The sequence below is a fragment of the Rhea pennata genome, chromosome 11 (genome assembly GCF_028389875.1).
Source record: "Rhea pennata isolate bPtePen1 chromosome 11, bPtePen1.pri, whole genome shotgun sequence".
Classification (NCBI taxonomy): domain Eukaryota; kingdom Metazoa; phylum Chordata; class Aves; order Rheiformes; family Rheidae; genus Rhea; species Rhea pennata.
In genome coordinates, this window is record NC_084673.1 from 3,134,862 (window position 1) to 3,149,402 (window position 14,541).

Here is a 14,541-nt window from a genome sequence, read left to right on the forward strand (position 1 = left end):
TATTGAAAGTGTGGCATGAAACACTTGACTGGGAATATAAATTTATAAACAGCTCTGATGTATCTGAGAGACTTTTGGTAAGGTTTACCATATAATGCAATTCACAGTATATTCTAATTAAGGAATGTCTGCTCAATGTTTTTATATTAATTTTTTTTTAAAAAAAAGTTGTTGAATTTCCAAATCAAATGATCAGTTTGTTAATTATAAAATATTATGAATTTGCAACCTTTTTATTCTAGTTCTCAAGGAACTGCCAGCTATTTAAAACTGTACCTTTATCATTATTCACAAAGTTTAACAAAAATAAATACAATTTTGAGGTTGTCTTTGGCATGTCGTAATTCAAGGCAATAGTATCTTTAGCAGCACAGTGCAAAGGACAACGTACCATACCGTACAATGCACTACTAGAGTCAGCCTTACAAGAAGAAGAGAACGTAGTACAATGCAAACTTTAATGTCAATATATACAGAGCTTTAAAGAAAACATTTTTTAAAATTAATGAAATAAATACAGTATGATACAAAATCCACAATATGCTTAGAGAAAGAAATGACAGTTACAATATCTGTTACCGGGGACCCTTTGTATAGTTTCATCTTTGAAGTACCTCAGAGAGCATGTAATCCATTGCACACTGGTTTCAGTTAATGCCCTTTCATATATTGAGATTTATCGCCAGTCACGTGCCAGAATAGTTTGAGCTCTAATCAGAGTATCAGTGCAAGAATGCCAAAGTGCTTGGGATATTACGAGAATGCAATTAATTAGCAAATGCTGCTCATAAAACCTAATGCAAAAGACACAAAATAGGAACACTTTGTCCTGCAAAGAAGATCCACCTTGAGCATTTTTTCAGTTCACGCAAACACACGCACACTCCCAAACAAGCCAGGATTCAATGTTAATTATTCAACCCTCCTATTGTTAGTAAGTTATTTCCCAAATCTTAATTATTAAGAGACGTAACCAATTAGCATATAAAGATCCTCTAAAGGTTTCAAAACTAGAATTTTTATGAGAAAATTTGCTCGTGTTTAGGAAATAAAAACCTCAAGGAAGCCAGTAATTGATTACTCTGAGGGGACTTCTCCTTAAATAAGTTACAGTAACATTCAGCTCAAGTTTAGTTACACACAGGTTTTTTCTTAATTTGTATTCATCCTTCCAGTCCCAAAGGAAAATGCAGGTTTATCAGAGTTAACAAGGAAATAATTTGGGGGCATAAGTGTTTGGAAAAAAAATACACTAAAATAAGGACATTACTGTATTCAGAATGTACTTAACTAAAGAGGCATTAATGCAGAAGGATGGTATGTTAGCAATAATGGCATATGCATGTTACCAATAGATATCAATATATACTCAAGAAAATTTATGAATAAATTTTCAAAGAGCAGTTCTGGATTTTTTTTTTTTTTAATAGAGCACGCTCCCATGGCATTACATAAGGACTTTATCCTACCTAATGGGTTAAGACACTTTCTGAAAACTTTAAGAAAAATCTGTTCCTTCCATCCTCCTTTCCCTTGCACAAGTATTTGCACACTTAATTCTGGATAGGACTGAAAAACTAAGTGCTACTGAAATACATAAAACCCCGTATTTGCATTGATGTCTTAGCCTAAGTTCATTGATACAAACCTGGGTAATTACTATGGTATTATGTAATTCATTTAAACTCCACCCTTGCAAGCTATCCTAACTTTTCATTTTAATATTCGAGGACAGAGAAAAGAGTACTAGACGTAGCAATCTGCCACTGTAAGTGACCTGTGTATAAGTATACTGCAAACAATTTCCAATTGTTAAAATTTGCCAGAAATAATTTTAACTTTTTGATATTTTGATCAGTTTCTTCAAAATACACAAAGTTTAAGCTATGGAAAATAATTAAAACATGGAAGATTTAATTTGACAAAACTGACCTAGGTGAAGTTTTGGATGCTTTCTCTAAAAGCAAGCAACTATTTTAGCCATACAACAACACAGGCCTCAGACAGTATGCTTAGAGCACCTACACCTTAGCCTTTTGATGTGGTCAAAAAGAATTTACTACTTTTAAGCATAATGTAAAAAACACACAACCACTGGCAACTGCATTCAAATCGCAAAAGCCACAAAACAGTGGCTTAAATCATCCTGCCCATGCTAACGCTCTCTGATACAGACACTCTTCGTTAAGCACCGTTGGCTGCTGCTGATGCCACTGCACAGCTTTTGAATATAATACAGGAATACAGTAGAGTTCTTTACTTTTTTACTGAAAAAAACTGAACATAATTGGTATCCACAGGGTAGAACAATCAAAAGTGTCAGCTGCCTGCTCCAGCCACAGTTGATGTCAGTGGGAATCTCTTCACACTCTAGTGAGAGCTGTATCAGGCTCTATGTGAACTTGAGAACTAGCAAATTTTTTGCCATGGACATTACCAAAATTTATCAGAATAGAAGCCATTTTGCTGCTAGTAGTAGAGACCATACCCAAAACATTAGATCGTTTAAAACAGTAATTAGTTCTCTGGCAAATCCTCTAAATAAGGAGCATGTCCTTATTTTCTTTGCAAATCTCTATAATAGTAATTTTAAATGTAAGAATGATTTTTTTTTTTAATAAAATAGCAACTAGTTTGGAATCTTTAACCATAAAGATAAGCAGTAACCATAACAAAATGATACAAATTATACTAACCTTTTGCTCCAGGAAAGAGCCCATTCAAATAAATGTAATACCGTTTCAAGTGCTTAACTGATTACTCAGGAGCAGATCATGCTACTTTTAATATAACTACTTGACTGAACAAAATCTACATTTGAAAAGAAAGATGAAAAATATGAATGGAATTCTGAAAGAAATATGAATGAGATGATCATTAAACACTAAAGCAACAGTAGTCTGCAAATGATGGTAGAACTCTTCTGTATTCCTGTATGTCCAAAACATTCCAAGACCGACATGCTGAAATACTTATAGCAAACAAACCTTTTCCCCAAAGTTAAGCAGTAAGATTGGCATACCAGGTACACTGGTCTTTTCACACAAAACAAAGATGTTTGACCATATGTTTTCCTTGGGATAAGACAAAACCTCATAATGTTGCAGTCACCAAAACCTTAATTTTGTTCCAGGAGTACCACTCAGAGACTAGTAATGATATAAAAGAACAGGGATAACTACAGAAGATGTTTTGAATTCTGTGCTAACAATCCTGTTTGTGCATTTTTCCTCTTACCACCTCTCTGTTTTGCACACCGAGAAGAACTTAAGTATCTTGAGATGCTTACAAGTGCTTTTGTGCAAAATGCTTCTAAGGTGCTCATAACACGGTGCCTCTGAGCAAGCTAAAAGAAAATACCAATGGAAACATTTAAATGATTCACAAATAAAGCCATTAAAGACCAGCTGTTACTTTATGGGAAAGCTGAAGACTACTCAAGTTTCATTCACTAAGATGTTGTGTTCTACTCCTTGCATCACCTATAGCCCCGATCCAATTTTTTCTAATGTTTCAACCTGCATCATGCATTGACCAAGGGCTCTATTTCCAACATTTCAACTTTTTTTTTCTTTTCTTTTTTTTTTTTTTGGAGGGGGGAGAATTCAAATTCTTTTGGCATTTCCAAACTTACAAATAAAATTATTACGACAGGCCACCGATAAGAGGTTTACACACGTTCTTGCACACAAAGGTCTCTAGTGATGAGCAGAAGGATGAGTCAACTATGGAAGAGGCAGATTTCATATTGAACAATAAGCTGTGTAGCAGCTGTGTTCAAACTTTCAAGCATTTCAAACAGGCACCTCAAAATTAGGCACAAAATGGCCCCTAAAGCTTCCAACACCTATTGAACACTCAGGAAATTTAGTATGGGGTATGTTCTGCATGATACAAATAGCACACCTATTTTTGCTATGTTAAGTCTCAAATCTATATATATCCATACCTAACTATTTGGCCAGATAATTTCCATCTTCCCTCACCACAATAAAAGAAAGCAGCTCATCTAATAGTACTTCCAATGCCATCAAGTACTTCACAAGTATAAGCAAAGCCAGCCAGCATCCTCTGCATTTTAAGATCCGAATGTGTTGCTGCTCTTGGTAGTTAGGCCAGAATTCTCCTGAAAGCTTTATTTTTTTTCCTGTCTTAAAATGCAAAGTTATAGCATCACAGATTTTTTTATAATTGGCTACAAAAGGGATTTAGGACAGAAATTCAATGACAGCAAATCAATCTGAACTACATTTGATTTTTGGTCACTTGGATTCTCTAACTGTTCACAATCTAACTGTTGGTCACTAATATACTTACCTAATATTTTAAATGTGCATCATCCTACTATACCAGTACACTTGTACAGTAATGTCTAAAACTTGTGAAAATGTTTTATTTTAAGCTCACTATCTCTGAATGTACTAGTTTCCAGTCTAGCAGATGCAAGTCACCACTGGTTTTGAGTCAGAAAACCCCAAGATGATTCTGGCCCTGAGATTCGCTTTCTCTAACACAGCCTTTAGAAACAGCTAAAGCCCTAACACACCAGAGAGAGAGAGAGAGAGAGTGTGTATGTGCTGGTAACAGGATATTTTCATCAACTTGCCCAGAACTGTGAAATCTCTCTGGTCAGAATTCCCTTAACTGGGCATACTGCAAGTCTTATTTATTTTCCCAAGCTACCCCTACAGTTAGGCAAATAGGATTTTGCATTTATGTTCTGTAACATTTGTACATGCCGCTAGAGATTCTGATAGAAGCAGTGTTCTATAAAAATCAAATAAATAAAAAATAAAATCCATGTGCCAAGTTTGCTATAATAAAGTGTCAGTTTGCCTCACATGCCGACCAAAATTAATATTGGATATAGTCAGTAGAAATGACTGCCAAGGTAGCAGTAACAGGGTCATTGTACAAATGGACAGGCAATATAATTAACAAAACATACTGAGTTGCACTGTTGTCTTGAAGTGGTATCAATATTATTTAGATCCTTAATTTTGACAATTTACACACACACACACACCTTTTTCCAGCTCAGTGCAGAACACAGTACCATTCATGATAACTGCTAGAAATGTGTATTTTCTTATATGAGACCATTTGTTAACCAGTATTTCCTCTGGGTCATAAGTGATTAAATTAAGTTTATAGGTTAAAGTGCAAAAAATTACACATCCTTTTTGTTTATATTTTCACATAAACTTATCAGTTATTGGCACCATGCAAACACAGACCTCCCAAATTAGCACTAATGCATTTAACACTGGCACACCACATTGGTCAGCTTTTCATAATTCATTTACCTGGTTCATTGCTATTAAGTCGAATGAATTAAGTGCCCAATTACAAAATAAAGAACTTGTCTATCACAGTAGGGTCTAAAGGTAGAAAGAAAAAACCTTACACCGACACTTTTTTATGTACAACTTGGTCATTGGCAACGGTCCCCTAAACCTTTTTTTTTTTTATGAACCCAGCAGAACTATACAGAATGAAAAATAATATTTGCAACAGATCTCCAAGGACAGTGTAGAGAAATTCATTATGGTGTACCTGATGGTTAAATTAATTTAACAGATACAGCCTGTAAAACAACACAATATGAACCTGTGGATTTTTTTCTTTTTAAAAAAAGGACTTTTACAGAATTCAAGTAGTGTAGCAGGAAACCATAGGTGCCTTTTGATCACAGGTCAGGCAAAATAGAGCCACTTATTGGATTTTTCCCTCGCTTCTGTTTGCTAAGGTGTCCCAGTGGATCTATAAGTCTGTTGATGTTAGCTTTTTCATGCTCCGTCGCTGAGCTAAACTTGAGGCTGCAACAGGCTCTAACACTGGCTGAAATGTCTTGTGATTCAGTGCAGAATATGTGGCAGCCATGGCTCCCTAGAGAACAATAAAATACATACAGGCTGTAAAAATCATTTTATCAGGAAATAAAGCAACAGAATATTACATTCTTAATGAACTTTAAGAGAAAACACAAAACTTATGACAAGTCAGAAATATTTTCTATAAGGTCTGTTTTGAAAAAAAAAAAAAAAAAACATTTACTGCTGAATCCTTCAGGTTTTTAAGCATGGGTGTCTACTATTCCTTTTTATTCCCTCCATATTTCTTTCACATACCTTAGCTGTAGCAATAAACTTAACACAGGTGAAAATTAGTATCTTTAAACAATATTAGCATCAATTTATGAAAATCAGCCACTTAACTGCATATTCAGGTCCTGACTTACGAACATGTCAGAAATCATACTAGCTATCACAGGTCCTTGTTTTTGAATCCAACAAAACTGAAGAATTCACTGTGACAAAAACATGATACCAGACAGTCACTAGACTCAAATCCCAAATGATTTCTTGAATAAGAACACCTGGAGACCTGCAGAACTCTCAGTTTCAGGTAACTTTATCAAGTTCTCCTGCCTGAGCTACTTTAATCTTTGAAAACAGAAAAAACAGTGAAATCTTTTCCCTTTCACGCAGGAGGAAAAAATCTGTCACCAATAAATCAGCTTATGTAACCCAAATGAGTATGTATGTATAAGTGAACAGAAAACTAATTTCAAGAAATGAGTTCTGCGTGTAGCTTCAAACGTGACCCCATTCACTGCATGTTGAGTTATCTCCCTATCCACTGTCTGTGACTGGAAGGACCAATCCCAGGAAGGACTGACTACAATAGAAACAAATTTAATTAAATTTACTGAGGGATTAATGAAAAACAGCCTACATTTGAGCTGTGATTAAACTTAATTCTTATTAGTCACAATACTGAATATAGAGACTGCAAACGCACTGATCACTCTGACCATGGCTGCACCCAAGAGAATGCAACAGTCTTTTTAAGTCACACAGAAGAATTTTTGGCAGCACCAGTTGGTTATTCTGGCATTAGATAGCAACAAAGATCTTGAGGATAAATAAGCTGGAGGAACTTCAAGAAGAACAGCTACTATCCATACTACTTGTACTTTTCTTCACCACCTAGCAAGACTCCAATCCCACAAAGTTAAGGCAAAAGAAACTTCTTTAAGCAAGGAAATAGTTTATCAGTTAAGCAGGCCTACTTCATATTTATTTCTACTCAGTTTATAAGAGTTTCCTCTGCATTATAAGGAAGTGAACATCAGTCTATTAATCCTCTAGCATCAATGCAACTACATAAAGAACAACTTCAGACAAAGTAATTACATGAAAATAGATGCATCCCTTAACAGAAATTACCTAGTGCTATGTAAGTGTTCTTTGTAACATCTTCCTTCCTCACTAATCCGCATTTACAACTTCAGGCAGAAAGCTAAGAACAGTATTACACCCAACTGAAATCAGAACGGTAATTTGGCAATGTTAATTACCAGAGGGTGGGAGAGGGCAGAGAGGGCATCTTTCCTCAACTGGAAATTAAATTCTTAAGTAGCAAGAGGAGGGTGTGGGGGAAAAAACTGGGTTGTTTTACCTTTACTAGATGTGGTGCATCTTGCCTGTTTAGCTGATAATGCGGCAACTGATCCCTACAGGCTATCCATGAATGTTTTAATACTTGCTCTGCTGTATACCTCTGATGGGGATCTACATGAAGCATATGGGATAACAAGTCCTAGATAAAAGTGAAAATATACAAATTATTCAGTTAAAATAATCTTACCTTGGGTTTTAAAACATTGATTACGGTCAATAATGAAAAAATAGCCTTTGGGGCAGGCTTTAACACAATGCAAACACACATACAAAATCAACAGATAAAGTGGATCATTCTGTGCCTTGACACTGCAGAAGTCTGAAAACAATGTGTCGTACTATTCAAGCGGTTTAACAGAGCAGGCCTTTATTGTGAAGAGGCTTACTGTTGTTTGTGCTTCATATTTCTGTTTGTTTATAATGGATACCATCTTTAAAAAATTGATACCATCTAGCCTGATACTAGGTTAGAAATCCTGATCATTAAAATTCAGTAGAAATATTTTATGGAAGAAAGTTATTACTTGCAAATAGTCCTCCTCATTCCTGCTGCACACTTGCTGTTGTAGGACTATATAGTGCAAATCTAATTCACATAGCGATACACTATTGAAGATTTTTTCCTTCAAGAAGGTAAATGAACAATAAAAACAAACAGAAATTAATACTTGTTGTTGCCTACTTAGAAGCATTAGTAGTAAGCTATTAATTTCAATATTGGCCAACAGGAGAGATGTATGGGAAGGGCACAGAATAAAAACAGAAATAGCTTGAAGGAAAACAAAAAGTGAACAAGCTGACAGAATATCCCCGTTCTATTATGTAAAAGTTAAGCTTTCATAGATAAATAGAAATGAATTATTTGTGCCAAGACAGAATCAGTCAATGAGTATTCAGAATCACTCACTGAAATGAGCAAATATCAACAGTTGCAGAGGATCAGGAAAAGATTTACTATTAATGACAACATATTTATAAAGCTAGAGTCAGTGACTAAGATACCTGCAAACCAGGCCAACATCAAACCCAGAAAACACACAGTAATTGATGTGCGGTACAATCTTTAAACAAAAGGATAACAGCATAACCAGGGTGATCAAAATTTGTGGCAAAAAAAAAATCTAGATATATTTAGATATATTTGATTAAAGTATTTGTCTATTTGCTGAAAGTAGTAACACCAAAATAGACATACGGTAAAGCACCTAAATTTAGTGCTGAAATGTTTAAAAAGAATGTACTACAAAAAAAAAAAGCGCAGTATTTAATAGAAAACTGGTTAACTATCAGTCCTAACAAATTGTAAAAATATGTCATTCACTGACAGGATTTGTCAGGAACCCCAAAACACCTGGCTTTGCAGTTTAAAAAAAAAAAAAAAGCAATGAATAATAAACCCCTAATGAACAAAAAGGCCTATGTTGGGACTTGTCCTATTTAAAATCTTTATCATTGACCAGGAAGAGGCAGAGTGCACTCATCAAGTTTGCAGACGACACCAAACAAGGGAGCAGTAGCTGACATTCAAAGGCAGGGTTGTCATTCAAAGGGACCTGGACAGGCTGCAGGAATGGGCCAACGGGAGCCTTATGAAGTTTAACTAGGACAAGTGCAGGGCCCTGCACTTGAGAAGGAAGAAACCTTCTGATGCTGATAGCATCTTGGGCTGAAGCACAGCAAGTAGACTGAGGGAAGTAGTTATCTTCCTTTGGTCAGCACAGTTGAAGGACTAGAGACAGAGGACACAAATTAAAGCAAAGATATTCCAGCCTGAAATTAGGAAAATCTCTCTCATCATTAGGACAGTCAAACACAGGAAAAGGCTGCCCAGCTAGTCTGTACAGTCTCCATCCCTGAAGGCCTGATCGGATAAAGTCCTGAGCAATGAGGTCTGATCTCACAGCTGGCCCTGCTTTGAGCAGGAAATTGGACTTGATTACTTCTACTGCAGTGAGGTTTGCAGATAACAGTAGTAAACGGCTGTGTTAGATTAGGCTATTTTATAAAGTTAAGTGTATATTAATTTGAATTCTATGAAAATACAAGGAAAAAAAATACATTTACACCTTTGCTGCATCTGAAACAGTATCCCAGTTGCCTCCACTTAAAGAGAATTTTCCACTGCCTATCCGTACCAGTATCTCCTCAGGAGTATCATTAGGACCATTGGCAAACGGAGTATAGCTGTTAAAAGAGAAGAGAAAACCGAGAGAGAAAGAGAGAGAAACAAAATTCACATTATAAAGAACAAAAACAAGTAGGTAAAAATCTCACAAATCATTCTGCCTAGATATCTTATTGCTGACAAAAAGCCACTACGTACTTATAAATACTTCTATCATCAGCTTTTCATCTTTTAAACTTTATTTTTTCTCCATAATTGTGGTTATTCAGATAGAATAAACTTGGAGGCAAACTAAAAAGATGTTTTAAGTTAATACTATTATAATAATGCATTCTAACTAGCAAAGACCATCAAACAAATGGAAGTGATATATAAACAAAAGTTAACACTAGATTGCCAGGGTATATAAAGCAATACAAACCTAGGACAGTACTCTAACAAGATGACCTAGTAAAGTCAGAGCAATTCAGCATTTGAGGTTACACACATGCATGTGCATTTAATTAGAGAGAATGAGCACAATAGACATGCACATGCATCAGTCTCATTTGGGAAAAACTACAAGAAAATATTCTGGTTTGTTTTTAACTAATTGAGTTCGGGAGGTATAAACCACAATGCTGTTGGTTTGGGAGGCTTTTAATAATTTAAAGAATTTCCTGTAAATTCAGGTGATTTTCTACAAATCCTTCTGTGAAGACAACAAAAGAATTAAATTGGCAAAACTGAAAACCTATCTTAATGACTTAAATATACATTTTAGCAATGTTGAAAGTATTATGATGTCTTGGTATCTCCTGTGGTCATAGGCTAGTACCAAGTTCAAATTAACTATTAAAAAAGAAGGCAAAAAAATCCCACCAAACCTTACTCACACTAGTTACATTATAAGACCCTTCAGATTTCAAATTAGTGTGACAGCAATAATAAAGCTCAGTACATTGTGTGCAAGTACTTTGAAAGCTCTGCATAGAACAAAGAACAATCATAGTTCCTAAACCTTTGCTAATCTCAACTAGTTTAATTCTAGTACTTCAGCAGATGAACTTAACAGAGAACAAAAAGGAAAGATCTGAATACATGCTGGACCATCTCTCTGCCATACTTTTGATCTGTCATACCTTTTGTTCAGTCAGGGTTCCTCAAGTGTGCAGGCAGTATACTGCTTCAGTATGCCTCTTAACATCTGCATGTTTGGAACTGAGTCATGCAGAAAACTGAATTTTCATGGCAAAACTATAATGGTGGTAGTGATTTTACATGGAAAAGTACAATACAATCAGGAAGAACAGTTTCAAGTGAATTGTATTTATCTATAAGACAAAAGGTCTGGTAATTTTTCTGTTGTATAGAACAGAACTTAGTGGCAGATTGATAAAGGTATAAATTATTTAAGTGTCTTACAGTAATTAGCGAGAGTTTAGTAGAGCTTAAGTGGATAACCAAGGACTAAGTGTTTAGAGATCACAGACAGTGGTTCTTGTAAGAGGGCTGTAGGTCAAGCCCATGAAGAGAGATACAGGAAGGTGGACAACATGGGATCTGGGATGGGGAGGACAAAAGACAGAACGAGAAAGAAAAAAGCCACCGCATATTTTCTTCCCTACACTTAGGGAGAGGCTTTGGCATCCCCTGGTCACGTATTATAGAAGAGAGATGCCTTGAACTTACATGCTAGCTAAGCCTAATATATGCCTACACTTATAAATTAAAAAGTTCCTCTTCCTCTTCAGCATCTGTCATTCCACATCCAAATCAATGACTCAGTATCTTATAATTTTAATAAATGCATGGATTCACACAGCATGCTGGAATTTTACATAAACACATGAAAAAAATTTAAGAAATATTTCTCACCCTGCCAACATTGTGTAAAGAAGAACACCCAAGCTCCATATGTCACAAGCAGCATCATATCCTTGTCGCATGAGAACCTATAAAACAAAGAGCTGTTGAAGTTATCCTCTATCTATATATAAAAACACTCCTACCTCTACACACACAATTTAAGGAAGGATACCTCAATGTCAGGATAATTTCAGAGGTTTGATCATTTGTTGCTTAATATATGGGTTACAGTAACTATTGACAGTATTTCAGGTTCCCAAATCATGACCTTAGGTTTCTTAGTAGGCTTGCATCTTATTTTTTAGGGTAAATTTTGCTATTCTTAAAGTAGGTTTATTATAAATACATGCATCAGTGTTTTTAAAGTATTTAAGGAAAACTAGCAGGTTTTTTTTTTTTTTTTTTTTTTTTTTTTTTTTTTTTAAGTGCTACAAAGTTTAATTACTTGATGTATCAAAAACAGAACAAAGAAAATGGATGGCAGCTTAAGATACCTCTGGTGCCACAAAGTTTGCAGTGTAGCAAGGAGTCAGAAGTAGTCCATTTTCTCCTCGAAGTTGTTTTGCAAATCCAAAATCGCAAATCCTGATAGAATCAGCATTATTTGAATCATCCGTATATAAAATATTACTAGGTTTAAGGTCCCGATGCACTACCTTTAAACAAAGAATTGTAACTTCTGTCATTTCAGTGTTGCTTGTACATGTTTATGCAGATTTTACAATTCATAAAAACTATTCTCTAGTTTACTATACTTTATTAACAATTCTACACAATTACATCACTTGTTCTTTCAAGTAACACAGGAATTATACTTTAAGCAATCTCATTAAAAAAAGCCTACTGACTTATAATGCGTCTGGAACTAACATAAGCAATGTCCAAATAAGCAGAAGAGAACAAGTATCTGCTGTTTCATAAACTGTAAAAGTAGAGTTCAAATGACTGCCAGAATAACAGGATGGGCTGTTTGTATCATTCACCTGTGTTATAAAATACTCAGAAATAATCTGCCTTAAATAAGCCAATCAAAGTACATAATAAAAAGCATTTGGTAATTATAAGAACTGTGAGTTCAATTAGGTCATAAAAGAAAACACTCACTCCTTGGCAGTGCAGATAGTCCACAGTCTTAGTTATAGTATATAACACAGCACTAGCTTCTCGTTCTGAGAAAAACTTCTGCCTGAGAATTCGATCGAGCAGCTCTCCTCCTTTCATCAATTCCGTGACAAGGTATATGAATCTACCATCATCATACACCTGAAGAAATTTAAGTACATGCATATATATACACACACACACACTGGATATATTCATAAGAATCCCCTATAATTACACATCCTGAAAAGCATGAAAGCTACAGACTAGATTGTTGACCAATTCACTTACATGAATATAAATCACAAACACCAAGTACTGTCAAATTAATTCTGCAATTGAAGAGTCTCAAAGCATAAAGTATAAAAAGAGCTCACACGTCATTCTGTGAGATGCTGAGATAATAGATTACTAAATCATTGAGTCAGAATTAAATTTCTGCAATCTAGGAATTTCTGTTGAAAGACGATACTAGCTCTATTACACCTTATGCCTCTTCCCCTCCATACGCTATTTTTAGCTTCTGGCATTTTGCATATACATAACAATATGCAACTGCTTGTTCAGCATCAGATTATCAGTACATCAGCTAGTAGCATTTGAAAGAAGAAATATGACAATCTCTAAAAATTACATCATTTCTCACTTCCTCAAGTTTATTAAACTTTGTTCAGTAATATTCTGCTGCTTTTCCAGATGCTTACAAAACCTTCAGAATGAGCATAATAAACAAGACCTGAATTTCAAACCCCTAAGTGACAGAAGAACTACAAGAGCACAACAGGCTTAGAAAAGTAGTCAATCACAATTTTCCTTCACTGGTCCCCCTCTGAAAGCCTTCTGTAGTATGATTTAAACATAAGGCAAAATTATGTTTAAGTTTCTTTTTTCTTCCTTTTTTGGAGTGTGGGGCTATGGGGAGGGTTGCAGCAGAGAAGCTTAGGAAGATTAAAACAATATTTGGAAAAGATTAATATCAATATAATGGTATACTTTGAAATACTCAATATGCTACTATGTGTAGTGTTCTCCCAATTCATTTTGCTGAGAAAAAGAAACTTGCAACTCCAATACATCACTATACATCTACATATAGATTGACTACTGTATAATAAGAGGTAGTGGAGAAAAAGAGAGGTACGTACATCTTTTAAAGTAATAATATTTGGATGTTGTCCATAACGCATCAAAATCTCTATTTCTTCTGAGGGATCCCTCTTACTTTTATCAATTATCTGTAAAATACAGTAACAGGAAAAAGCTTGGTTAAGCAAAGGATATTTCATGAAGAAAACTCATTTTTTATTTATATTCTCACTTCAGCAGGAGAATCAAGATTTTCAAAGTTCATTGCTTCTTACCAGTCATGACTAATTCAGCTACCAATTTCACCTCCTACTGTCTTATTCAATTCTTTATTGTTACTGTCAGTTAAGCCTGGAGCAGCACAGACTGCGTTAATGATGCAAAGGACAATAAAATTCACTGGACTGTCTGAAGTGTCTGCTTCCCTGTAGCCCAGCTCCACCCTCATAGATCTCTCTCTCTCTTTTTTTTTTTTTAATTTCAGAGGTATTCATCATTGTTCTCTACTTTGTGCTGGCAAACACTTCAGCTTATAAATTCAAAGCCAAAATACCTCATACAGTAGACACACAGTGACAGAACTGCAACCACAAAAAACTAAGGAAGACGATACACAACTTCAGCGAATGAGGAAAACAATGTTTTTCATTTCTCACAGCACATGAGCAGCTACAATAACTGAAAATTAGTGCATTTGAAATGAATTTCATTTTGACACTTCTGAAATTATTATGCAGTGGATTAATTTTTTTCAAAGTACCTTTACAGCGAACTCCATATTTGTAGCTATGTGTATACATCGCTTGCAAACAGAGTAGGAACCAACACCAATATCTTCCTTCAGTTCATACACATCAGTAAACTGTGCACTGCTTCCATGAAGCTGCTTTAAGAAACAAACACACAAGCTGTCAA

The 14,541-nt window shown here is 35.1% G+C and overlaps 1 protein-coding gene across 4 annotated transcripts in view; it reads right to left on the minus strand.

Moving 5' to 3' along the window:
• Window positions 1-214: 214 nt before the first annotated feature.
• RPS6KA6 (ribosomal protein S6 kinase A6) overlaps window positions 215-14,541 on the minus strand; it is a 46,488-nt gene continuing 32,161 nt past the window's right edge. For 3 of the 4 annotated variants that reach the window (XM_062584446.1, XM_062584449.1, XM_062584448.1), the window contains 8 exons: window positions 14,387-14,512; window positions 13,686-13,775; window positions 12,544-12,702; window positions 11,934-12,095; window positions 11,449-11,525; window positions 9,533-9,650; window positions 7,465-7,605; window positions 215-5,889 (listed from right to left, as the gene is read on the minus strand). In XM_062584446.1, coding sequence (XP_062440430.1) covers window positions 5,764-5,889; window positions 7,465-7,605; window positions 9,533-9,650; window positions 11,449-11,525; window positions 11,934-12,095; window positions 12,544-12,702; window positions 13,686-13,775; window positions 14,387-14,512 — 999 coding nt within the window. In that variant the 3' untranslated portion in view covers window positions 215-5,763. Of the gene's footprint in view, window positions 5,890-7,464; window positions 7,606-9,530; window positions 9,651-11,448; window positions 11,526-11,933; window positions 12,096-12,543; window positions 12,703-13,685; window positions 13,776-14,386; window positions 14,513-14,541 lie in introns of those variants that run through there. The other variant, XM_062584450.1, reaches the window with a different exon arrangement.